This window comes from Marmota monax, unplaced genomic scaffold, assembly GCF_021218885.2.
Source record: "Marmota monax isolate L192 unplaced genomic scaffold, Marmota_monax_Labrador192_F-V1.1 WCK01_AAM20220418_F8-fsc00083, whole genome shotgun sequence".
NCBI lineage: Eukaryota > Metazoa > Chordata > Mammalia > Rodentia > Sciuridae > Marmota > Marmota monax.
The window spans coordinates 7,699,878-7,726,350 of NW_026692848.1; the positions used below are offsets into that span (position 1 = coordinate 7,699,878).

Here is a 26,473-nt window from a genome sequence, read left to right on the forward strand (position 1 = left end):
AAGGGTGCCGTCGTTTGGGAACTGAAGGCTTTCCCCCGTGGCCCTTGGAAAACCTGGCCCCATACTAACCAAGTGCAGACTCGCAAGGTCATACCTGTTAGTCCCACAACAAAGCACAATTTGCCGCAAGCTTCCCGAACAAGCATTTAAGAAAGGCAAGAGCACAAGGTTAAAGAGCCCACTAGAACCCCAGCTCTACCGTGAAGAGCCCGCCTCGTTCTTGTAACACAATTTCTAACTCCGCCCTACTGTCCAACTTTTCCAGAAGATACGAGAATGTGCACACGCGCATGCGTAACCTTGCCCGCAGAAGAGTACTTCCTAGCTCCAGAGTCCTCCAACTCCTGACAACCGTTCCTCCCTCAGCGTCCTTTCTCTTCCGGTCTCTAATTGGGCAAAATTACTGAACCTGCCCCTTTTTGGTCCTCTTATTTCCGTTGAGTTGAAGCTGCTTTTCCTGTTTCTCCCGGTTCCCGCCCTTCTTTTCCCGCCAGGCCTTGCGGCCGAGGCTGAGGAGTGAGGCAGCGAGCGGGGCGGAGTTACCCAGCAGCCCCCGCGGCGCCACTCGGGTCTTTCCACGCCACCGCCACTTCTCTAGTGGCCACCGCCCGGCCTGGGGATTAAGATACGGGTTGCCTGCGGTGTGAGTGAAATTCGACGCAAACCCTGCCGCGAGGATGGAGGGGCCTTTGTCCGTGTTTGGGGACCGCAGCACTGGGGAGGCCATCCGCTCCCAGAACGGTAAGGGCGGGCGAGGCCTGGGCCTGCCCGGGCGGCCCGCGGCTCCCTGCCCTCGCCCTCGCGTCTTCCTCGGCGGAAGGGGCTCCCGAGGGCGCGGCCCGGTGCGACCCAGGCGGTTGTCGCCGTGCGAGGCCTCGCCGTCAGGGAGGACGCCAAGGGCGCCGCCGGCGTTCCCAACTCGCGGGAGCGGTGCGGAGACACGTGCCCGCGGCCCCTTTTGTCCTTCTGGGATCGTCCACCAGCGACTAGGCCCAGTCGGAACTGCAGGCGGGCGGGTGCCCGCGGAGTTAAGGGCGACGTGTTCCCGCGGAAGTCGCCCCGACCCTCGGAGACTGCCGTAGAGTAACGGAACGCCGCTGGCGCTCGGGGCCTGATCACTCAGCCGGGCAGCGAACCCTTAAAAACGGGGGGTCCCTCCTACGCTCAGGACGAAATTTGCCCGTCTCCTTCCTTAGGCTTCCTTAGGGCGCGTTTGTAGATCCGAGCAGTTTGGAGGTTGTGAGATGTTATTTTGCTTCTGTGGGTGAGATGACTGTCCTTTAGAGCTGTGCATTTCTGATTTTACTGTGCTTTTTTCATTAATTGTCTACAGTTATGGCTGCAGCTTCTATTGCCAATATCGTTAAGAGTTCTCTTGGTCCAGTTGGCTTGGATAAAATGTTGGTGGATGATATTGGTGTAAGTATATCTGTTGTGTTGATTGCTCTAAAGAGAAAAGATCTGAAGTTTTTTTTTCTGCAAGTTGTTGTCTTCAGAACCTGATATTGGAAAGTATATCAAAGATGAATGTGTCATAATAGGGATATCTGAATTTATCTCACATTTCCTGGAAATTTCTGCAGGATGTAACCATTACAAACGATGGTGCTACCATCCTGAAGTTACTGGAGGTAGAACATCCTGCTGCTAAAGTTCTTTGTGAGCTGGCTGATCTGCAGGACAAAGAAGTTGGAGATGGAACTACCTCAGTGGTAGGTAGTCGCCTGGGAGAGGGGCTAAAGAATAATTATTTTTATCCTATTTGAAGCTGTGGGCCAGAAATAAGTTACATATTTAAAAAGGAAAACAGTATGTTTCTCAAGCAGTGCTTCAGAAACAAAACTTGATAATTATAGCTAGTTTTGAGCAATATAAGTAGAAAAGAAACTCAAACTAATTAAATTCAGCGTCATTTTAAATATTGGATTTCACACGTTTGGGGGACTTTTTTTTTCTCTCTTAGTATTAATACATAAGGGTTTTTGTTTTTTTTTAATGGCTTCTGAAATGTATTTTCTCTTACCCACCATCACCTGAGGCTTAGAAATGTCTAAAGTCTTTGCTATTGTAATTATCTAAAGAACCCTGTGACCCAGCTGGTGGTCTATACCTGTAATCACAGCAGCTTGCAAGGTTGAGACTGGGAGATCACAAATTCAAAGCCAGTCTCTGGCAATTTAGCCAGACCCTGTCTCTAAATAAAATACAAAAAAGGGTTGAGATGTGGCTCAGTTGTTGAGTGCCCCTGGGTTCAGTCCCCGGTATCCCTGTACCCAAAAAAGGGGGAGTAGGGCTAGGGATATGGCTCAGTGGTTAAATGCTCCTGGGTTCAAACTCCACCAAAAGGAGGAGGGAAAAATAAAGGAGAGGATGATATATGTTTTTTTTTTTTTTAAATACTATTTATCTATTTTACATGCAAAAGGCAGTCATAATGATTGGATGTAGCAAGCAGTCTACCTCCAAACTATATCCTTAGCTCTAAAAGTCTAATTAAAAGACATTTTAGCATTCCTTGAAAGGAGTTAACCCAAAAGTCTAAAACAGTCCAAGTCATTTCAATAGCAATTTAGCTTCCATTGGGCATTTAATCTCTAAAGGTAATAGATGTATTTGTTGTCTTCTGTTTTACTGTTGAACTAGTTTCTTAGAACATTTTTCTGACTTTCATCTGTTGGGTTTGGCCATTGACATACAGAATATTTTGTAGTGTTTTCTTTTTTCATATTTTTAATAGCCACTTATTCATTTCTCCATCACTCACCATTTTGGTTAATAATACCTGATGACTTTAGTCTTGCTTTTGTGGGTGCATGATATATCCAGTGCCAGACATCTTAGCGCATGACTGTTTTCTCAACAGGTTATTATTGCAGCAGAACTTCTGAAAAATGCAGATGAATTAGTCAAACAGAAAATTCATCCCACATCAGTTATTAGTGGCTATCGACTTGCTTGCAAGTAAGATTGTTTGCATTCTCAGGAATTTTTTGTTTGACACAGTAGTTATACATAGTGTTTTAATGTTTTGATTAATAATTAAATTTTGGTTTAAAAAAGTTGTGTTTTAACAACCAAGTAACACTTGAACTAGAGCCAGTAATGTTTTTTCCCATATGACTACCACATTTTCTTTTAATAATAGATTTTAGTGGCTATGCTTATGGGATAGATTAAAGTTGCCATGATCTGAAGAGGGAGGATTTTCAAGTGTTCTCCTTCTATATGAAATGGCTGAACAAAAAGTCCTTTCCTTTGACATTTTGAAACTGTTACATGTGATAACATTAGGGCTGGGATTGTGGCTTAGAGGAGAGCACTGGCCTCACATAGCATATGTGAGGCACTGGGTTCGATCCTCAGCACTGCATAAAAATAAAACAAAGATATTGTGTCCACTTATAACTAAAAAATAAATATTAAAAAGTGTCTTTTTTTTAATGTGATAACATTAAAAGGTTTGAGTACTGAATTGACTTTTTTTTCTGTCCTTTAAACAGGGAAGCAGTGCGCTATATCAGTGAAAACTTAATTATTAACACAGATGAACTTGGAAGAGATTGCCTGATTAATGCTGCTAAGACTTCCATGTCTTCCAAAATTATTGGAATGTATCCTTGCATCCAAGTAAAGTTTAGCACCCCTACCCCTTTGGTGGGTAGAGTGCTAGGGATTGAACCTGGTTTAGGTTTGGGGGGTTTTTTAAAACAGTAAAAGTTTTAAATATCAATTTAATGCAAATTGATAAATCTGTCAGAGACATGACGTTGTGTTGAAATTGCCTGTTGCTTTCTTTGCATTTCAAGGGTAAAAAGATAATGTAAAGCATGTGTAAGTGATATGAATGGTGGATGGTGATAAGTAATAAGTCACTTTGATAAATATTTTTCTTTGATGAAATCGCTATAAAGAGAGTCACTTTCAATTGCCCTTGATTTTTATGTGTATCCTTTGTTCATTCGTTCTGTTGTTATCCTTAACTATCAGCTTAGAGATGGTGATTTCTTCTCTAATATGGTAGTAGATGCTGTACTTGCTATTAAATACACAGATATAAGAGGCCAGCCTCGCTATCCTATCAATTCTGTTAATATTCTGAAAGCCCATGGGAGAAGTCAGATGGAGAGCATGCTGATCAGTGGCTATGCACTTAACTGTGTGGTGGGATCTCAGGGTAAGGTTTGAGATTTAATCATAGAATGAGATTTCTGTAGTTAAAATTAGCTTTTTGTGATTTGCATACAATACATCTTTTGTAACTTGAGCACATAAAAAAATGTTAAGATGAGTGCAAATTAAAAGAAATTATCTCCCCTTAATGCCTTTATATTTAAGGCTTAATAATTTTTATTCTTTTAATTTTAGGGATAGGTGTATTATGTGAACTGAATATTGTTATAGTTACCACAAAATATTATGTTCACTTATAGGCATGCCCAAGAGAATAGTTAATGCAAAAATTGCTTGCCTTGACTTCAGCCTACAGAAAACAAAAATGAAGCTTGGTGTACAAGTGATTATTACAGACCCTGAAAAATTGGACCAAATTAGACAGAGGTATGTTGCGGGGGTTTTTTGTTCTGTTTTGTTTTTTAATCTGTTAGTACTGAGGATTGAACACAGGTTCTTGGCGACCACTGAGCCACATCCCCAGCCCTATTTTGTATTTTATTTAAAGACAGGGTCTCACTGTGTTGCTTAGCAACTCACTTTTGCTGAGGCTGGATTTGAACTTGTGATCCTCCTGCCTCTCAGCCTTCCTCTGCCAGGACTACAGATATGCATCACTGCACCTGGCACTATATTGACAGATTTTTTACCTTTGTCAGGGGTGTTTGTAAAACTCCTTTGTGTTGAACCAGGCGACAGTAGACTGGAAAGAATGAGTTTTCTCATAGGACAGAACAGTCATCGTTCTGATGGCTTGCTGTGTGGCAGAACATAGTATTTACAGAACTGGACTTTTTAAGTATCAGAGTTTTGGAAAACTTAACATTTACCCAAATCAAACTGTTCTACATGAACCTCTAGAAAAAAAATAGGAAATGTGATGATGTTTTAAAAGGGATTTGGGGTGCTATGACTTCTGTGAAAATTGAACTTTTTGTGGAATTTTTGGCTTTATGAATTGATTTGAGATTAAAGGTATAAAAGCCAAGAACCTATTTCCTCAAAGAAGCAGTTCAGACTTTTTGCTACTGTATACTGGATACTAGGGACTGCAGATGGTGTTACTCAATTGGCATACAGGAAGAGCTAGTTGTGAAGGTAGTTTGCTCCCAGGGATTTTGCCTGCTTTATTCCACTTTATCCACATTCATTTATTATTATTATTATTATTAACATGTAGTAACTACATATTTGAGTGCAGTGTGGCTTCACTTTGGGTAATGATCAGACCAGGATAATCATTATCTGTTGCCTCAGACATTTATTTGTATGGGAACATTGAGAATCCTCTCTGCTAGCTATTTTGAAACATTCAGTTAGTTGTTCTTCCTGTCCCTGTACCCATTAAACTTTTTGCATCTCTCCCCCACCCCCTTCCCAGACTTTGATAACTGCTGTACTATTCTCTACTTCTTCTTGGAAGTGTGTTTTTATTTTTATTTATTTATTTATTTTTTGCTATTTGGTTACTTTGAATAAACAACTAACCAAAGCCTGCAAGAAATCTTTGCCAAAAGCTAGAAATGCTGCCCATCTTCGAAATCTATATGCGTGTGTATCCTTTTACTCCTTCCTTCTATCAGAGGGGAATTCTCCAGCAGTATGTTTTCCAGAGTCTGTTCCCTTAGAACCCTCCTTCATTGATTGTTCTTTAACAATTGCATCTTTAACTCAACTCTTCCTTTGCTGGATTCCACTTGGAGCTCTCCTGTCCTTAAAGCATTTTGCTCATCCACTTGACATAGTTACTCCCTGTCCTTTCTTATCAAGCAGGTGCCACAAAAGTGATATAAACATGTTTGCTGTGACTTTACTTTTCAATCCCTTTTTCATCCCTTTTCTCCAGTGTCAGGGTCACTAATAATAACACTAGCATGAAAGTCAGTTGACATCTTCAGCCTCCTTTTTCTTGATCTTTATCAAGCCTTTGGCCGATTCTGTCTTAACATGCCTTTAAAGAGGGGAGGCTTTCCCTCAATCTCCCAATCTTTGTCTTCTTGGGCTTTCACAGTTTCTGCTATGTATACAACTGTAATGTGAGTTCTGAATATAGAGATGGAATTATTTCTTTGGCTTTGTAGCCTTGGTTCTTCAGTATCTGGTACACAGTACTTATTTAGTAGATGGGGTGAGTAGTAGTACTCTACAAAATAATAAACAAGCTAAGTATGGTGGTACATACTTGTAGTCTGTAGTCTCACTTACCTGAGAGGCAGAGGCAATAAGTATGGTAAGTCTACAGACGAGTAACAGTCGTTTTTGATCATTTAAGTTTTATGTAATGTGCTTGATTGTGCTTTAATACAACTGATAAGTGTCATTAGTTTATAATAATCATCACTACATACGTGTGTCCACTGCATTGTGACAAGATAGCTGCTATAATGCTAGTAGGTGATAAGGATTATTTTTTATAGGACCACTGTTGTTTATTTGGCCTATCATTGACCAAAATGAATGCATGATTGACTACTTGAAAAAAATCTTTGAATAATCTCATCTACTCCATGACTTCAATGTATATTGACTTTGAATCTATATCTCCTTACTAGAGTTGCTTATGATTTATATACTGACTTCCTCTTTGCAGCCTTCCCTGAATAACAGAGACTTTAAACTTACAACATCCCAAACTGTGCTCTTGATTTCCCAACCTGCCCCAAGCCCATACCTCCCATTTACCTGTGCCTGTAGTTTGACTTTCGTTCGTGCTGTCGGTCCTCATAAGGGATACTTCTTTATCTCCAGTTACTGTCTCCTTGTCTTCAGTCCTTAATCTTTCCACTGCAACTTTCATATGGACATTGGCATCCTTTTGAAAATACAGATTCAAAGGATAGCGGGGTATGGTTCAGAGGTACAGTATTTAGTACTTACCTAACATGCATGAGGCCCTGGGTTCAAGTCCTCACTCCATGTAAAAAGAATCAGATTTGGTAATACTACTGTTGTTTAGAAACACCAGCATCTTAGCCATCTAGACTCTTTAATGTGGCCTGCCAGATTCATATTCTGGTCCTACTTATTTCTGCAGTTTAACTCTTGATCCCTTTATTAAACATTTGCCCTGAGAAATTAGTAATTATTTCTGCAGTTTAACTCTTGATCCCTTTATTAAACATTTGCCCTGAGAAATTAGTAATTCCCTATAAGATTCTTGAAGGCAGGGCCTCCTATTTCTTTCTAACCATACTTGATAGGAACTCAAATTGGAGTTGAGGAGAGCAAAGTGGTTAATTTTAATTTTGCTTCTGGGTAGGAAAGAACAGTTGATATAACTTAGCCTACAGTTATTTCATGGTAAGTATTTTGGAGTTTTTATTTTGTGGTGCTGGTAATTGAACCCAAGTCTTTGTGCATGCTAAGCAAGCGCTGTACCATTGAGCTACCCTAATCTTTGTGAAAAGTATTCGATGGAAGTTAAGAGTTGTAGTATTAAAAAACACAGAAAGTAACATGAGTTAACTAAAATACTTTCTCTGTAGAGAATCAGATATCACCAAGGAGAGAATTCAGAAGATCCTGGCAACTGGTGCCAACGTTATTCTAACCACTGGTGGAATTGATGATATGTGTCTGAAGTACTTTGTGGAGGCTGGCGCCATGGCAGTTAGAAGAGTTTTGAAAAGGGATCTTAAGCGTATTGCTAAAGCTTCTGGAGGTACTACAACTGCAAGGTCTTGAATAAAAAAAACTTGTGTTGATATGCATTCCCTGGCACAAGCCTTACATTGGAGTACTGGCACTGAGCAGCTTCAAAAACACTCAGCACTATCCACAATAAATATAGACCTATTTTTCATGAACTGGAAAAGTTCTTTAGTTTGTTGGGAATTCATGAACTGATTTTATTCACTTCAAAATGATATAGTTTCATATTAGTATAAAATATAACTGTTAATTAGCTATAAACCTTTAATTTGTAATGCATCACTTTTATCATAAATGTTTCTTTATTTAAGACTTTAATATCGTGGGAAACAATATTTAGAGATCTTTTTAACTCCTATAGCAACTATTCTGTCAACCCTGGCCAATTTGGAAGGTGAAGAAACTTTTGAAGCTACAATGTTGGGACAAGCAGAAGAAGTGGTCCAGGAGAGAATTTGTGATGATGAATTGATCTTAATCAAAAAGTAAGAGCTACTTTCCAAATTAAAGCTATACAAATTTCATTGAGTAAAAAATTTCCTTCCCATTTATTTGCTGCTGTAGTCTCTCAGTGATATAAGCAGTTATACGCATGGGATAAAACAATATTGGGCCATTGTAAATTGAGGTGAAGTTACTTTCATCTCTTCTGCATGGTCTAGACAGTGTTTTATATATATTTTTTTGTTTGTTTGTTTTACGTGTGGTGCTGAGGATTGAACTCACAGCCTTGCACGTGCTAGACAAGTGCTCTACCACTGAGCCACAACCCCAGCCCTCTTTTTTCACTTTTTACAATGCTGGGGATTTAACCCCAATTCCTTGAGCTTGCTAGACAAATGTGGTAGAGCTATCACAGAGCTACATCCCAGCCCTAGACATTCTTTTTGTACAGTATTCGTAAATGTTCTTTTTTAACAGCTTTACTTTTTGTTCTTATTAGTACTAAGGCACGAACATCTGCATCGATTATTTTACGTGGGGCAAATGATTTCATGTGTGATGAGATGGAGCGCTCTTTACATGATGCTCTTTGTGTGGTGAAAAGAGTTTTGGAGTCGAAATCTGTCGTTCCTGGTGGGGGTGCTGTAGAAGCAGCCCTTTCCATATACCTTGAAAACTATGCAACCAGCATGGTAAGAGTTGATTTTCAAGAGGGGCTATAATTGGCATTTTGTTAACATGCTTTGTCTGGGATCTTAATTGCTGCTGTGAACCTTAGGATTTTCCTTTTTGAAAAGAACCTAATTATCTTTTCCTTTTAGGGCTCTCGGGAACAGCTTGCTATTGCAGAGTTTGCAAGATCTCTTCTTGTTATTCCTAATACACTGGCAGTTAATGCTGCCCAAGACTCCATAGATCTGGTTGCAAAGTTAAGAGCTTTTCATAATGAGGCTCAAGTTAATCCAGAACGGAAAAATCTAAAATGGTAAGCATATAGTTTTTCTCCTTTTCACAGTGATCATCATGAGAACATTGTAAGGTATAGGCAATAGTAATCATCTTCTAGGAAGGACCAATGTTTATATTTGGGCTTTCATTGACCAAAATGTTATCATGCAACACATAACGTGTTTTAGATGTCTGGGAACAGGGTTTCTTCCTTTTTGTATTGCACAGTGCTGTGTTTGTTAAGTGTAACCATAAAGCCAGTATTTCTCAAGATTAATATTTGAATGGAATAATTGGAATTAACAGGCCACCTAAGCAACCTGTGGGAAATCATTTAATCAGCTATTTCACCTTAATTGTAGGATTGGTCTTGATTTGATCAATGGTAAACCTCGAGACAACAAGCAAGCGGGAGTGTTTGAACCAACCGTAGTTAAAGTGAAGAGCTTGAAATTTGCAACAGAAGCAGCAATTACCATTCTTCGGATTGATGACCTTATTAAATTACACCCAGAAAGTAAAGATGATAAGCATGGAGGTTATGAAGATGCTGTTCACTCTGGAGCCCTTGATGACTGATCTGAATCTCCCTTTTATTTATAACAATGTTAAATGCAATGTCTTGTACCTTGAGTATTATACATTAAAGTACAGCATGCTATCAACTTTTGTTTTGATACCTTACTTTGGTATCACAAACTATATTAGTTTAAAAAGTTCAGGTTGCTTTAAACAGTGTGGTTGTTAAGTATTTCATCCTCTCTGAACACACATTGCTATTCCCATCCCACCGCCCACACACAGGGCAGCAACACCACGGGTTCCACCAGTTCTCTCCAATGTGTGTAACAGCGTCACAAGAATTCTACAGCCAGATGCTCCAAGAGGATGGCCCAAGGCGATGGCCCCTCCCTCAATGTTGACCTAAGAAGAAAAAGATTTTTCTTAGATCCCTTGATCTCCAGATAGAGGTTAAAATCCCAAATATATCTTTGTCCACTTAAGTGTCAAACCTTTCAAGCTCAATTTTCATCATGACTGCTTAGAAATAAAATCATAACCTTTGATATGCAGTGGTGACAACCTTTGTTATTTTTTAAAATATTTTTTGATGGACCTTTATTTGTATGTGGTGCTGAGAATGTAACTCAGTGCCTCACGCATGCTAAGCAAGTGCCTTACCACTGAGCCATAACCACAGTCCCCCTTTGTTATTTTGTAATTATCTTATAAAGCTCATTTAACTTCCAAACTAATATAGTCATGTTTTGCAAGGCAAAAAAAAAAAAAAAAAATCTGTTAACGAGTCCCAATATCATCCACTGCCAAGCGGACAACCCTAAAAATATCTGATTTCATATTTTCATTGTACTGATTTTTCTTTTTATTTACCTTCTCTGGGTTTAATCCAAGTTCTTTAACTATTGCAACAGAGAGAGCTGCAAAGGCTTCATTAATTTCAAACACATCAACATCTTCCAGGGACCAGCCTGCTTTTGCAACCTAAAGAAAGATAAATGGGATATAGGTCTGGTTGAAAGGCTTAAAGTTAAACCTTGTTGACTTACAAAGATAATGTTCCACATTTAAGGATCTCTCAAACTACCACTATGTGGTGTTCCTAGATCAGCCCAATGATTTAGTTCTATCCAAAAGGTTAAGGGTGTGCTGTTTAAAAACATCCCTCAAAAATTCCAAATTCATAAATATTGAACCAGTAGCATCAGTAATGTCCATGTAAGGACATTAGAAAAGAGCCGAATGCTGCTCTTCATGGTAAGAAACAACTCAAAGCTACCAATAAGGACTTGTGTTTTACAAAGGGAAAGAGCAGATGAAACCTGACAAAACCAAGCACAATCCTGGCATCCCAAGTAGTAGGAAGACTAAGCAGAAATTAGAAGTGAAGTGAACTGAATACAGGAACACAGATTATTGGTCTAAAGAGTTCTGACCTAGAGTGGAGGATGAGATCTAAAGTTACACTTACAGCTTGCTTTATGGCTGGAATAGGTCCTATTCCCATGATGGAAGGTTCCACACCTGCTTGTGACCAAGAAACAATCTCTGCTAAAGGTGAAAGCCCACGATTGTTAGCTTCTGACTTCTTCATGAGAACCACAGCTGCTGCACCATCATTTATTCCTATAAAATGTAAGCGACTTGATTTCCATGATGCTCATTAATTTTACTTAAAAGAATTTCACTTTTCCATTTGAAGACATTAAATTACTTGGCCATCTTGGCAAAGCCATTTGCCACAATTCAGACTTTATAGTGTAGAAAAGCCATTTGGGGCTAGGAATGTGGCTCAGTGGTAGAGCATTTGTGAAACACGCATGGGGCCCTGGGTTTGAGCCCCAACACTAAAAAAAAGTGAATCGGTATGTTTGACCCTGCATGGTGGCATGTGCCTGTGATTCCAACCATAAGAGGCTGAGGCAGGAGGATCACAACTTAAAGGCCAGCCTGAGCAACTTTGCGAGACCTTGTCAAAAAAAAAAAAAAACAACAACAAAAAAAACATTGTGGATGCAGCTTTGGTAAAGTGCCTTGGTTCAGTTACCATACTGGGAAATAGAAAGAATGGAGAGGTTATAGCAGTGGAGTAGTAGAGACTTAGGAAGTCTCTACTGGAATAAATATACTCAGGAATCACAGAAGGGTACTAGGAATTTCTGTATTAGAAAAGCATAAAGGCAGCTGTACTGTATTTTTTTCTTTTCTTTTTTTTTAGAGAATTTTTAATATTTATTTTTTAGTTTTCGGCAGACACAACATCTTTGTATGTGGTGCTGAGGATCGAACCCGGGCCGCAAGCATGCCAGGCGAGCGCGCTACCACTTGGGCCACATCCCCAGTCTGGTACTGTATTTTCTATGTCTAGTTGGACTACCAAGAAATCAAATTCAATATAGGTTAATGATCAAATAGAATTCTTCCTTAAACTAAAATGAATTTTAAGAACCATTTTGTGTATAAAAAGGTATTCACTTCACTTGTTAGACCTTGCAGAAAATATATCTCCCCAGATACCCATCAAAAATTGAACCTGAAGCATTAGCTGGGGTGACGGTTCCTGTTCCATCCGTAACAAAGTGGGGCTTTAGCTTGGACATGGCTTCAAGGTTACTCCCATGGCGAGGAAACTCATCTGTTTTAACTTCAGTGAGACCTACAAGAAGAGAAGCCAAGATTTAGATTGAGTGTCCTGGGAATAATAGGTTTCCCAGAAATGAGGATTCATATTTGGCAGAAAGATTGTTAATATATACCCACTCATTCCAGTAGAAGAAAAGTACAATTACTATATGTTCCAAATCCGTAACCTTTCCTGAGGGAGATGTAAAAGCAAAAGGTGCTAGAGTTTGCATCATAGCACTTTTGGCTGGTTAAAACTGAGTGAATCAGGAAGTCTTACAGCCAATCTCAAGATTGCCTGGAGGTGAGATGTCAGTTATCAATGAAGGAACTTGATTGAAGCATTCTGTGTTAGACAATGACATGTGACCATGCTCTAGAAGATCTATTCTCTAGAATATGAGTCACACACAGAAGCAACAGGAATTAATGGATGTTGACTTCTGAGAAGGTTTAGTTTAGCTTATATGGGAAATAGGTCAACTGTTGCCCCTTAATAATCACAAGCCAATGGCTGATAACAGTTTTCTATGTTACCATGTCCCATAAATACAGCATCTCCTATCCCCTACACTCAGATGTAACCAGGATATATCCTTGCAATCTGAAAAACCTAAGATTAAAATGTATAAAAATTCCTATATATGATTCTTACTATAAATAGGTCAAGGTTTAAATTATGATTTTTATTACCCACCTTTTCTAGAAGATACAAATACTGGTACGATCTCTTTGTCAAAATGGCCAGCTTTCTGTGCATTCTCTGTCCTGTTCTGGGACAGAACTGCAACCTTGTCCTGATCTTCTCGACTCACTTGCCATTTTTTGGCTACATTTTCAGCTGTGGAAAAACAAAGTAAAACCCAACATTTTCATAAACTGGCTTTTGGTAGTTCAAGCTGTCCACACTTAAAGCAGTGCTGACCACACCTACTAGCAGGCTTCCTAGTGGGCTGAGGTGCAATGCTGGGCGTTGTCTGCAATGCCCTGTCCTGGCAGGGATCTGAAAATGCTGCAATGACTCAGGCCATTTTTGCCCCATTTGCTTTAACATTCTCTTTCCAAACCATCTGAGTAAAAGCTGGAGATACACTGTCCTTTCACCCCTGAATTTTAATTTCAGTGTACATGTCCCAAAAACAAGGCCTTTTTTTTTTTTTTAACATAACCACAGTTATAAAAATCAGAAAATTTAATACTACTGTCTAATTCTTGGTCCCTATTCAAATTTAACCTATCATCCTACTAGTCAATAGGAAGATATTTTCTTCTTCAGTACAGAATCCAATGCAGGAGTATGTATTACATCATTTAACTATTCATCTCTAGTATCCTTTAATCTGGAACATTCTTTAGACTACCTTTGTGTTTCATAAACTTGCTCTTCCAGCTCTGAGACTCTTCAGCATGGTCTGCTCTATGAAAAGGACTTTGAACTACACATTTTCTTTTTCCTCTTTAACTGGAAATTTGAATCCAGGGCCTTGTGCATGTTAAATTTGAGGAGCAAGGGCGAGCTATTTTATCAAATGTCCTCAATTTGGGTTGTCTCATGTTTCCTCAAGCTTATATGTGACAATTTTGCTTAAAGGCAGAATACCACCAAATGATGGCATGATCTTTCTGGAATCTTGTCAGGGCATGATATTTCAGGAATCTTGTCAGGACATGAAAGTAATCAATGTATCCCAGGTGATGTCAGATTTGGTCCTTGGTTACAGTGGTATCTGCCAGGTTTCTAACTCTACAGGTATTATTTTTCCATTTATAATTAATCAGTAAGTTATGGGAAGTTGTTCTAAGTCTAGGAAAATATCTTCTTATTAAACTTCTTCATTAGTTTTAGCTTTCATTCATGATTTCTAATTGCAACATTCGTTTGATATGGACTAACTGGTTTTATATGAAAAAGGAGAGTTTGCCTTTACAGACACTACTGAAATTAAAGCCTCAACCCCAGTAAAATAATAGTGGATGATCTCAACACACCTCTCCCATCAGTATATTACTCATCCAAACATAAATGCAGTAAAGATTCTTTGGACCTAAAAAATTTAAATCAAATGGACTTAACAGACATCTATAGAACATTTCATTTGACATCAGCTTAATATACTTTCTTCTTAGCTGCTCATGGAAACATCCAAAATAGAACATATTTGAGGCCACAAAGCAACTCAGCATATACACAGACACACAGAAAAAGATACAAGTCCATGCATCTTATCTGATCATAATAAAATGAAATTAGGAAAAAAAAAAACTAGAAAAACTATTTTAACACATGGAGATTTAACAACACACTTATGAATGATGAATAAGTGATAGAAGAAATTGGGAGAAATTTAAAAATTCTTAGAATCCAATGAGAATTGTGATATAACATACCAGAACCTCTGGGACACTATTAGAATAGTTCTAAGAAGAAAGATAGCTGAGTGTCAAGTCACATAAGAAAATCAGAGAGAACCCAAATAAATCTAATGATGCGTTTGACTCGAGGGTCTTGAAAAAGAACAAACCAATTCCAAAACCAATAGATGGAAAGAAATAATTATCAGAGTCAAAAATCAATGAAATTGAGAAAAACATATAAAAAGGAACAATGAACAAAGAATCGTTTCTTTGAAAAAGATAAACAAGATTGATTAGCCTAACAAAAGAAAAAGACCCAAATTAATACAATTAGAGATGAAAAAGGAGAAATCACCACAGACATCACAGAAATTCAAAGGATATTAGGGATTATTTTGAAAACTCCAATAAACTGGAAACCAAGAAGAAATGGATACATTTCTAGATATATATGACCTACTAAAGTTGAATTAAGAGAATACAAAACACCTAAACAGACCAATAACAAGTAAATGAACATGTAGGAATAACCTAACCAAGGAGATGAAAGACCTCTACAATGAATATTAGAAATTGAAGACAACCCAAGAAAATGGAAAGACCTTCCATGTTCATGGATAATTAATATTGTTAAAATGGCCATTTTGCCAAAATCGATATACAGATTCAATGTAATCTCCATCAAAATACCAATGACATTCTTCACAGAACTAGATAAAGCAGTCCTAAGATTCATTTGAAAAAATAAAAGACTCAGAATAGCCAAAGCAATTTTTTTAGTTGGACACAAGTTGGTGGGATTATAGGTGTGTGCCACTGCACCCATCTCCATATTTTTTATTGGGGTATTATAGTTGTATGTAATGGTGGAATTCATTGTTACATGTTCCTACATGCACATGACAACATGACAATATTATTTGGCCAATATCATTCCCCAGTAGTTCTCTCCTCCTGCCTCCCCCTGGCTGAAGTAGGAGAATCACAGATTCAAAGCCAGCCTCAAAAACTTAGCAAGGCCCTCTCACCATAAAATTTTTTAAAAGGGCTGGGATGTATTTCAGTGGCAAAGTGTCCTTGCATTCAATTCCTACCACAAAAAAAAAAAAAAAAGCATGAGTTATTTTGATTTACCAATTGCATTGTCGATAAACATAAAACCAGGGGCCTTCTAGATAGCTGGCTAATATATAACGTGCAGTGCAAAACAATAGTTAAGTACCAGTGCCACAGTCTGGCAGGGCACAAAATAACCGAGCCTCCACGAGGCACTTGTAGGTTCCAACAGGAACAACTTTATTGCCCGAACTCAACCAGCACTCCACGCGCCTCCCCAGGAACTCTCTCACCCTCCATCAGGCTCCACGGGAGAACTCCACAGGGACTCCAAAGTAGCAGGTGCCTGAGGCAGCAGAACCACTCTTTGGAGGCCCTGTTTCCTCATTTGGTAAATGATGGGACTGATCCAGAAAACCTGGGGTACATCTCAATTCTATTACTATTGGGTTTTTTTTTGGGGGGGGAGGTATGGGAGTTTGAACCCAGGGCCACTTAACCACGGAGCCATATCCCCAATCCAAGTACGTCCCATCTCTAACATATCTGATGTCAAGGATTCACAAAGTGGACAGAATACTTATTTCATTTCATTAAAGAGGAATTATGCATGTAAGTAGGGATATAAAAATGATTAGCAAGTTGGGAAGATGGCAGAGTCCCCATGCACTAACTGTTCCTCCACAGAAAAGAAACAAAACAACAGCAATGTAACTGCTTGAGGAAAAGTGGCCATGGTGACCACTGACATTGACAGAGAAAAACCAAACCTGATGAAAACCAGAAACCAGGGAGAATAAGAAAGCAAAAGAAGCAGAAGACCCCAGCACCTGGCACGGGGCGACTGGGGAAGGGGATGCTCCCCACTGGGGGTGGGGTAAAGGTGAAACAGAGTCACAGCATGACCAGGAAGGCTGCAACCTTTGGACAAATAGCTTGAGTAAATAAGTGACCTGGAGACCGCACAATAAGCCAGCTTCAGAGAAGGAATTCAGTGCATTCCCAGCCTCTCAGAAGCTACAGCCAGAAGCCATCTTGAGAAAGATCCTGTTATATGCAACTATACTGCTGTAGGGGTACAAAAGCTGGCATAAACACAATCTCCAGGGCTGGGGATGTGGCTCAAGCAGAAACGTGCTCACCTGGCATGCGTGGGGCGCTGGGTTCGATCCTCAGCACCACATAAAAATAAAATAAAGATGTTGTGTCCACCAAAAACTGAAAAATAAAAAAAAACAAAAAACCCCCACAATCTCCGGTAACACCTCATTATGTTGACTGGAAATGCAGTCACATGAGACACTCCTGGTTTGGGACAGTGTCGCCAACACAAACTTGCCAAGAGCTTTACACTGCTGAGAGCACTCTGGAATCAGTGGTTTCAGTGAACCTGGCTTCTGTGATGGGGAGCAATACCAGTTGGTTTGGTTTTTGCAGGGCCCAGGTCTGAAGGCACTGGGATTGAGGATAGCAGATCACCTGGTTCCCGTGATCCTCAATCAGCCCAGAACTCAGTGATTCAATTGCCACTCCCACTTTGGGAGGCTCTGGCATTTGCCACAATTCTGGGTCACAGACTAAAAACCTCCAGAGCAAATATACTCCTGGGACAGGTGGCTTTCCACCCAAACTTGGTGAGAAGTTCTTGACTGCCACAGCCCAGCATTTGCCAGGCCCTGGATGTGCAGGCTAAAACCTCTGAAGAGAATATACCTCTGGCACAGCCAACGTCTGCATTAACTCACTGGGCAAGAAAGATCTGACACAGCCTGCATGCACCCCAACTGGTTTGAGAGCTGAGGAAATTCCAGCAAACTACAGCCCCCATCCCCGACCCTCACCCAGTACTTGGTGGATTCCAACCCTAGGAGACCCAGGGAGATGACGGGCACAGCTCATGACCAGTGGCCCTCACTCGCATTTCCTGAGCACCTTGGCCAGGAGGAATTATTGACTCCTGTTATTTTTTTGTCATTGTTACTTTTTATTATTTATTTTCTTTTAGCCTGTTACTTTATTTCATTTAAAATTTTTAAGTGCCTTTCTCATTTTTTTCCTTTTTATTTCTATTTGTATCATTATCTTTCTCTTCCTTCTCCTTTTTATTTTTTTATGTAAGTATTCTCCCCTTGGTGTTTTGTCTGTTTTCGTTTTGTTTTATTCTCTCTCTTTTTCTTCCAGTGCTAAGATTGGGCTCAAGGCCTCATGCACACTAGGACAGACGCTCAGCCTCTGAGCTACAACAGAAGCCTGCTCAAATCCTGGCAGAAAGTTCTACTTAAAGAAGAGGGGGGACATGAGCCCTAAGCTGTGAACCTGTCCCCATGATGGCTCCCAGGCAGAAACCTCCACAGTGGTTGCAGAGAGAAGACACACAACAGTGGCTGACATCGTATCTAAGTGGATCCTCTACATCAACCAAAGCCATACCTGACCCACTGTACAGGGCTGGTAGGACAGAAGGCGATTCCCACAGAGGAGCCGTGAATCCAGCCGCTGCCCTTCCTGGTGAAGCGCCCAGATCTGCACTAGTCTCCAGTAAAGAGAACAAGAGCTTTAGGGCCAGGTGCTGTAGCGCACACCTGTATCCCAGAGGCTCGGGAGGCTGAGACAAGAGGATCACAAGTTCAAAGTCAGCCTCAGCAATGTAGTGAGGCCCTAAACAACTCAGTGAGACCCTATCTCTACATAAAATATTAAAAAAAGGGTTAGGGATGGCTCAGTGGTTAAGTGTCCCTGGGTCCAATCCCCGGTACCAGGAAAAGAGCTTCAGGTGCTTCAACACAACGGAAGCAACCAGCATCATAATCATTGAGCTACTATGAATAGCATCTGGAAATCTCCAGCTCCTGATAGGACTGCCACTCTCATGGTAGAAGTGGCCACAGAGGCACATCCCACATATTGTGCTGCCCACACCACTCTGAAGCACTAGAGTGTCTCTTGGTATCGCCCACTCTGAAACACTACACTCTGTACCCAAACCCACAAATCACAACTAAAGAAGCTACAGGGAGATTACACACTATGGAGTCCAGTTGAAAATAAACTCGACACATACAACAAACCAATATCCCATGTGTCGCTAGCAGAAGAAAGCCTCATACTAAGAAGGACACCACATAAAAGTGGAAGAGAGATTAATCCCAACAGATTTGCAAATCTCAACATAGAAATACAAAAAATAGGAAAAAAAAAAAAAGGTAATGTCACCTAAAGTTCATAACTCCATAATAACAGATTTCAGAAATATTAAAGTGGATGAAATACTAAACAAGGAATTCAAAAGAATGATTTTTTAAGCACTCAAACAGTTGAATGAATTGAAGAAAACAATGCAGAATGTGAATGAGCAGTTCAAAAATATAGATTTTGAAAAAGAACCAAAGAGAAATCTTTGAAAAGAAATGAAAAACTCATTTGAAAGCCTCAAGAACAGTGGATTAAACAAAAGAAAGTATTGAAGCTTGAAGACAGATGACCTAAAAGTGGAGGAGGGACTAAAAGGGACTCTTAGGGGTTAGGAGGAGGTTCAAGCAGCAGCAGCAAAAGCTACACCCACAGCATTACAGCAAGTGGTTTTCCAGGGGACACTCTCAGGAGTGCTGCCCTGTGAAGTTTCCTACTTTGTTCTTGATTATTCTCTTCACTTTCTTAGCCTTCGTGTATTAAAATAATCAAAATCTGTCATCTTGGCTTTCTTTTCTCTGGCTTCAGTCTTCTTGGCCCACTTTGTGGCCACACGTTTTGTACTGATATCTGCCTTCTGCCAGGCCTGTGGGACATACTGCTGGAGGACACTGTGTGGTAACTTAAGGATAGAGTCAGTTAGCCGCAGGCATTTGGGAGGCACAGCCTACTTCCTTGCCTGAGTACACTCCATCCACCAAAGCCCTGTTCTGAACACTGGCATGTGAAACTGTGACCACTTTCTGGCATGAGGCCCAAAGGAAATGTAGGCTAGCCAGCAGATCACCATAAAGTACTGAACACCATACACTTATCAGGGTCCTCTGGGTGCCATTCCACACTCAGCTTTCCAGTTAAGACAAAGGTCATCTGGAGGTTGACTTGTTTCAACCTTTTTAAAGTTAGTGTATTCTCAGCTACCTCTGCCTTACCTGTGATACCCATATGATAGTTGTGAAATGCATCTGTCAGACCATCACAGAGTATACTGTCAGCCAGCGGCATCTCCCCCATTTTTACTCCTGTTCTCAAGTGAACCAAATGAGGAGCCTGGAAACAAGAAATAAAAGTGGATTTAAGCCAGAAACAGTGGCACATGCCTGTAATCCCAGCTACTCAGGAGGCTGAGGCAAAGGGATCACAAGTTCGAGTGGTCTGGGCAACTTAGCAAAACCCTATCTCAAAATAAAAGCAAAGAGAAAAAGAGGCGGGCTGGGGCTGTAGCTCAGCACGAAATGCTCCCAGGTTCAATCCCTGGTCCAAAAAAAAGGGAATGACTACTCTCCCACCTACCCACTACCACGGCTCCCTCAACCCTGTCCATTTGGTGTCTTATTTCCTTAAGAATCCCATTTGTAGCCAGGTATAGTGATGCATACCTGTAATCCCAGCTACTCAAGAGGCTGAGGCAGGAGGAGTCAAAGTTCAAGGCCAGAATGCACAATTTAATAAGATCAAAATAAAATTAAAAGAAGTTGAGGATATAGCTCAGCGGTAGAGGGCTTAAGTTCAACTCCCAGTACCACCCCCCCCCTCAAAAAAAAAAAAGAAACAGAATCCCATTATTCTTTCCAGAGAGGGAACTAATTATCTGTAAATTGAAGCATTCACCTAAGGGCTTACGTAATGCTAACAATGTGTTACTTATTTTGACAGGAGACATAATACATACAATGAGAATAAGTAGGTTGACTAATAAGAGGGATTTCTGGGTAGAAATTGCTTAACTTCCACCAACTCACTGGCACCTGTAACCGAATGGAAAGAGTAATGGGCTTGGATCCAAAGGACTTGTATTTAGCCAGGCAGAGGGGCACATGCCCAAGTTCCAGCACTCAGGAAGCTGATTCAAAAGGAGCTCAGGAATTTGAGATCTGCCTGGGAAACATAGCAAGACCCCTTCTCAAGCTGGGCACGGTGGCACATGACTGTAATTCCAGTGGCGCCCGGGAGGCTGAGGTAGGAGGATCGAGAGTTCAAAGTAAGCCTCAGGAATGGTGAGGCGTTAAGCAACTCAGGGCTGGGGATGTGGCTCAGTGGTCAAGTGTCCCCGAGTTCAAACCCTGGTACCAAAAAACAAAAAAGACCCATCTCAGAGAAACAAAACAAAACAAAAGCTGTGCTTAAATGCCGACTCTGGGCATCAATTTTCTTCCCCGTAAATTGGGAATAATATCATCAATCCTACTGGGCTTTTGTGACGATATGTACAAAAGCACTTAAGAAAGTATATCATAGGATCCCATCAAAATCACCGATCATTTTTGCTACCTTCATTCTGCCTCTTTCTGACTCTCTGCAATAGCTGAGAACTGGCCTCCGACTAGTGGATTCCCAGGTCAGACCTGAGCCGCCTCAGTAGAAAGCAGGGGATACCCTTTGTCTTCTCACCTCTGTGCCAATTAGAGGATGCGACTTAGTGAGACAGTTCCCACCTGGCAAACCTACTGGAGAAGAGCACCACTTTGCGGTTCTCTTTTCCACATTGTTTACCTCCAAAAGTTCAACAAAGTCTCGTCCCTGGGTTTCTCCTTGTCATATGCAGGAAGATAAAAGTTAACATCCAGGGGCTGGGGATGTGGCTCAAGTGGTAGCGTGCTCGCCTAGCATGCATGAGGCACTGGGTTCGATTCTCAGCACCACGTAAAAATAAAATAAAGATATTGTGTCCACCTAAAACTAAAAAATAAATATTAAAAAAAATTTAACATCTAATTTTTACTTTCTTCAAAATGGAAAGAAATTTAAAACCAAGGACACAACTAACATTATGCGTTTGATTCAGAAAATACTGTATGCTTCAGTAACAACACTTTGGAAAAAATGGGTTCTGTTCCAGTTGAGAGGTTTTTTTCTTCAAATGGAATTTCCCTTCCAATTTGAAGACTAATACACACTTAGGTAGGGTCAAGGTTGAGTCCATTTTTTGTTGGCTTACTATTGATTTCAGTTCTGATACACATCAGCTTATTCTGCAATGGTATGGGCACAAGTTTATCAGTGAGAGGTCACTGAGAGGCATTTTTTCAAAGGACTTACCTTGCTCATACTTTCCATGCCTCCTGCAACCACAATGCTGGAGTCACCAACCCCTATAGACTGGGCTGCAAGACACACAGCTTTTAGGCCTGACCCACAGATCATTTGGCAGCTCCACGCTGGAACAGAGTATGGAATCCCTGCACCTATACTGGCTTGTCTAGCAGGATTTTGCCCACAACCTGGAAGAAGAACAGAAGACTCTTCACAATCAAGGAGAAAGATAAAATATCAGGGTGCAACTACATGTAAAATTGCCAACTATGCCACCTGCCACTTTTGAAAGCCCACAGCTAAATTGCACTGAAAGCACAAAGGCCTATAAGTCTCCATGAGTCAGTCTAGCCCTTGAATATATATTGCCTTGTGTTGCTCTCCAGATATTTAACAGATAGAAGCTTTCTCCTCCACAAAGAAATTCTTAATACCTTAAAAAGACAAAACCCTAAATTTAGGAAATGATTACTGAACATAATCGTGCTAGCATTTAATAGAATGAAAATGAGGATTCCTATCTGACACAGTGCTTATCCCTAACTGTTAAATTAGTGCCTGGCACACAGTAGGTGCTCATTAAATACTTATTACATGATTGTGGAGGATACCTGGTTTAAGAAGTATGGTGGATCTGTGTCCGTGTGCTACCTCCACTTCAAACTGTGACCTTGGGAAGTTACTTGACCTCTCAAAGTCTCATTTCTATTGAGTAGGCCCTCAATAAACAAAGCTGGGTTTTTTTTGTTTTTTTTTTACCAGGGATTGAACCCAAGGGCACTCAACCACTGAGCTACATTTCAAATTTTTTATTTTGAGACAGGGTCTCATTAAGTTGCCTAGAGCCTTTCTAAGTTGCTGAGGCTGTCTTTCAACTTGTGATCCTCCCAGCCACTGGGATTACAGGCATGCACCACCATGCCCAAGTTCACAACCATTTTTTTTTTAATTTGTAAAATTATTTAATTTCATTTTTAGTTGTAAATGGACACAATACCTTTATTTTATTTATTTATGTGCTGCTGAGGTTTGAACCCAGTGTCTTACACATGCTAGACAACTGTTCTACCATTGAGCCACAGCCCCAACCCCCACAACCGTTTATTTTTATCATGATTATGTAAGATATACTATAGAAGTCAGTGAAACAGCTGGGTAGGTATCAGTCACACACCTATAATCCCAGCAGCTCGGGAGGCTGAGACAAGAGGATTGTGAGTTCAAAGCCAGCCTCAGCAAAAAGCAAGGCACTGAGCAACTCAGTGAGACCCTGTCTCTAAATAAAATACAAAAAGAAAATAGGGCTGGGATGTGGCATAGTGCTCGAGTGGCCCTGAGTTCAATCCCTGGTATCAAAAAAAAAAAAAAAAAAAGAAGAAGTCAATGAAACATGGAAGGAGGTATGATAGAAACCAGTAGTGAAGCACCCTATGAAAAATGAAAAAATCTGAATTACAGGTCTGGGAAAACAGGAAGGAGGAAGGGGCCAGAACACAATCAGGCTGAGGTTGTTACAGTCATACTTTAAAGTCTTGGAGAGTCATGATAAAGTGTCACAATTCATACAAATCTTTTAAGATTCATAAGGAGAAGCTGAGCAGAATTAGGAAGAGGAACTGCAAATATAGGTTAAGTATGTCTGTTCTGAATACAAAATCCTCCAAAATGTAAAACTTTTTAAGTGCTGACATGTCACAATATTCTACACATGACCTAATGTGACAGGTCAAAGTTTAAAAGTCAGGTTCTCAAGGGGAAAAAAAAAAAACCTTCCAGGCTCTTTGGCTGTGACACAAACTTTTTCATGAACCAATTAAAAATATTATATAAAATTACCTTCAGGCTATGTGTATAAGGCATATATGAAACATAAATGAATTTCATATTCAGACTTGAGTCCCAGCCTCAACATATCTCAGTATGTATACGCAAATATTTCAAAATTTGAAAAAAAAAAAAAAAAAAAAAAAAACACAAATTGAAAACACTTCTGGTCCCAAGCATTTTGAGTAAGGGATATTCAACCTGTACACAGATAAATGTACCAGGTTTCAGACAGGGTAGGGGCAGAAGTTAGTTTTGAGTATTATGAATTATTACTACAAGTAATTAGAATTTATAGTATTGAGTGAATATGAACTAATATTTTTGTTTGTTTTGGTGCCGGAAAGTGAACCCATTACCACATACATAATAACCATGCACTCTACCTCTAAGCTACACCCCTAGCTCCCCAAAATGAGTATTAATATCAAATTAGGTATGGTCACTGATCACTGATTTATAAACCCAGCAGGAACTGGAAGTACGATGGAGGCATTCTCAGGACTCATCTTCCTCCAGAGAGTGATAAGCACAGTGCAGGCACATAGGAGGAATGCAATACATTTTCACTGATGTGTGGAGGGCAATGCATTTCTTCCATGTATCAGGCTGGCCCTGCTTCTAAGGAATGGAAAGGCAGTGCAGGTTAGTAATGTAGGAACATTCAAGAAAAGCATGTAAAGAAGCCGAATCCTGAGCTGAAGAAGTTACAAGGCTGGGAGAAGGAAGATAGGATAAATCCTAGAAGGGGAATTTGGGGGCAAATGTATGGAGGCAAGTGTGTGTGGTGTGTGCTTGGGCGGGGGACGGTTGTTTCTAATAAACCTATCCTTTCCTGAGGTCACTCAGGAGTTACCTGCTGCCAAAACATGTCCCAATATAACCTCGGAAACCTCTTCCGGAGCCACTGCGGCCCTTTTCAGGACTTCTTTGATGACAGCCGAGCCCAGGTCCTGGACAGGCACAGTAGATAAGGCACCATTGAATGAGCCTACAAAGAATTGTGGAGAGAGCAGAGATCTGAACCCTGGGCGCGCTGCAGAAGCCCACCACGCGCTACGGGACTCCAGTAGCCTGAGCCAGGGCGATGGGCGCCATCTGGAAAGACCACGGAAGGTGTGGATGTGGCCCCACGCTGCCCAAACAAAAGCAGCCGGCGCTCGGGCGGGCCAGAGGCTCTGACGCACTAAGGAGGTGGAGGCAGCCACAGCTGATGGTCCCTTTACCAGACCCGCTCCGCCCAGTGCCTGGGCTCAGACCACCAGTGGTCCAACCCCTGCGACCATAAGCTGACAGGTGGCGCCTCCCGGAGCTGGCCAATCAGGGGTCTCTCAAGAAGGCGCCTCCCTGTGCCAGCCAATAGGAGGGCTTGGCAGCACAGTGGCTCTACCAAGAGGAGCCAATCCGAGGACGAGGGGAGGAGCGAGCGCAGCAGGCCAGCGCAGCAGGCGAGCGCAGCAGGCGAGCAGGGGGCGGCGCCGCAGGCCCGGGCTAGGGAGGCGCAGGGCGCTGGAGCCCTCCGGCAGTACTGGGGGTCGCGGCCGGACTATGACCCCTCCTGTTCACCCTTTTCCCACACCACACAGGCCCGACCCTCGGCGTGACTACTGAAGCACAGGGGGCCCGGACCCCGCGCCTACCCGCCAGCCACTCACCTATGACAGTCCGCGCCGCCGAGACGATGACCACGGGGTCTGAACCTGCATCCATCTTGCCACGACCGCCTCTCCCGCCGCTTTCTGCCCAGCGCTGCCTGTGAGTGCGGTAAAGCTCTTCCCCGCGGCTCTCAGGCCGCGCCTGGGGGCGGAGCCTGTGGCAGCCCCGCCCCCGCCGCCTCCGCGTGGTGCGCTCTGCGCAGGCGCGAGCCCGGGCGGCCGGGGTGGCTGCAGAGCGCGCGGTGTGGTAGGTGCCGGGCTTTCAGGAGATGGGCACCGAGACCAGGCGAGGCGTTGGAGGGCCGGGGCCAGGGCGCGGGGTCCGGGTCTGCGGATGCGCACGGACACACCTTGAATCTTTATGTGGACCTCCGAGAGTTTTTCAGAACTAGAGAATGGAGTTAACAAAAGAGTATCTGTCGTCAGCCCAAGACTTAATCCCAAATCTTGCCACCCGTAGGACTGGGGACAACTCCTGGGTATCCTTTTGCCCCCAGTGTCTTCCAAAGTTCCTCCACATTTTGCCTGGTCGCCAGTAACCCTTCGTTCTCTCTGGGCACTACATGGGTTCTTTGGCGCGACCTGGAGGACTCACCTTGCCTTTGGTGGGCCCGCACTACCGGCCTCTTCTAGAAGGTAAGGAACTGGACTGTCCTCCTGTCTGACAATCAGAATTTCCCTTGATGGATAGTTGATAGTTTGGATGATGAAAGGCAAAGGGTGTGTGTATTAAGCGGGGTCACTTCTGTTTCAAACTCTTTCTATACCGTTTTGGGCCCAAATCAGAATCTCCTAGCTTTTTTTTTTTTTTTTTTTTTTTTTAGATATTGATGAACCTTTGTTTGTATGAGGTGCTGAGGATCGAACCCAGTGCTTCATGCATGCTAGGCAAGTGCTCTACCATTGAGCACAACCCCACAACCCCAGCCCCAGAACCTCAGTGCCCTAGTGCCAGCTTCAGCTCTTTCCTCCTGGAAATACCTCTGCAGGCCAGCTGTGGGGCTTCC

General features: G+C 41.6%; 2 protein-coding genes and 2 non-coding genes across 4 annotated transcripts; 3 read left to right on the forward strand and 1 right to left on the reverse strand.

Moving 5' to 3' along the window:
• Positions 1-521: 521 nt before the first annotated feature.
• On the forward strand, positions 522-9,878 carry Tcp1 (t-complex 1). The gene is made up of 12 exons (XM_046449270.2): positions 522-741; positions 1,334-1,419; positions 1,584-1,712; positions 2,864-2,961; positions 3,501-3,611; positions 3,993-4,174; positions 4,431-4,557; positions 7,656-7,831; positions 8,183-8,306; positions 8,765-8,957; positions 9,087-9,250; positions 9,576-9,878. The coding sequence occupies exons 1-12, from the start codon at positions 678-680 to the stop codon at positions 9,790-9,792; spliced, it is 1,671 nt and encodes a 556-aa protein (XP_046305226.1). The 5' UTR covers positions 522-677; the 3' UTR covers positions 9,793-9,878.
• On the forward strand, positions 3,109-3,248 carry LOC124095968 (small nucleolar RNA SNORA29). The gene has a single exon (XR_006852741.1). It is a non-coding gene; the product is annotated as a small nucleolar RNA SNORA29 (small nucleolar RNA).
• On the forward strand, positions 8,362-8,489 carry LOC124095967 (small nucleolar RNA SNORA20). Its single transcript, XR_006852740.1, has one exon. It is a non-coding gene; the product is annotated as a small nucleolar RNA SNORA20 (small nucleolar RNA).
• Positions 9,786-25,623, reverse strand: Acat2 (acetyl-CoA acetyltransferase 2). The gene is made up of 9 exons (XM_046449273.2): positions 25,467-25,623; positions 24,668-24,802; positions 21,994-22,175; positions 19,887-20,004; positions 13,052-13,195; positions 12,266-12,388; positions 11,204-11,358; positions 10,606-10,716; positions 9,786-10,137 (listed from the first exon to the last, which is right to left on the reverse strand). The coding sequence occupies exons 1-9, from the start codon at positions 25,519-25,521 to the stop codon at positions 9,967-9,969; spliced, it is 1,194 nt and encodes a 397-aa protein (XP_046305229.1). The 5' UTR covers positions 25,522-25,623; the 3' UTR covers positions 9,786-9,966.
• Positions 25,624-26,473: the final 850 nt, after the last annotated feature.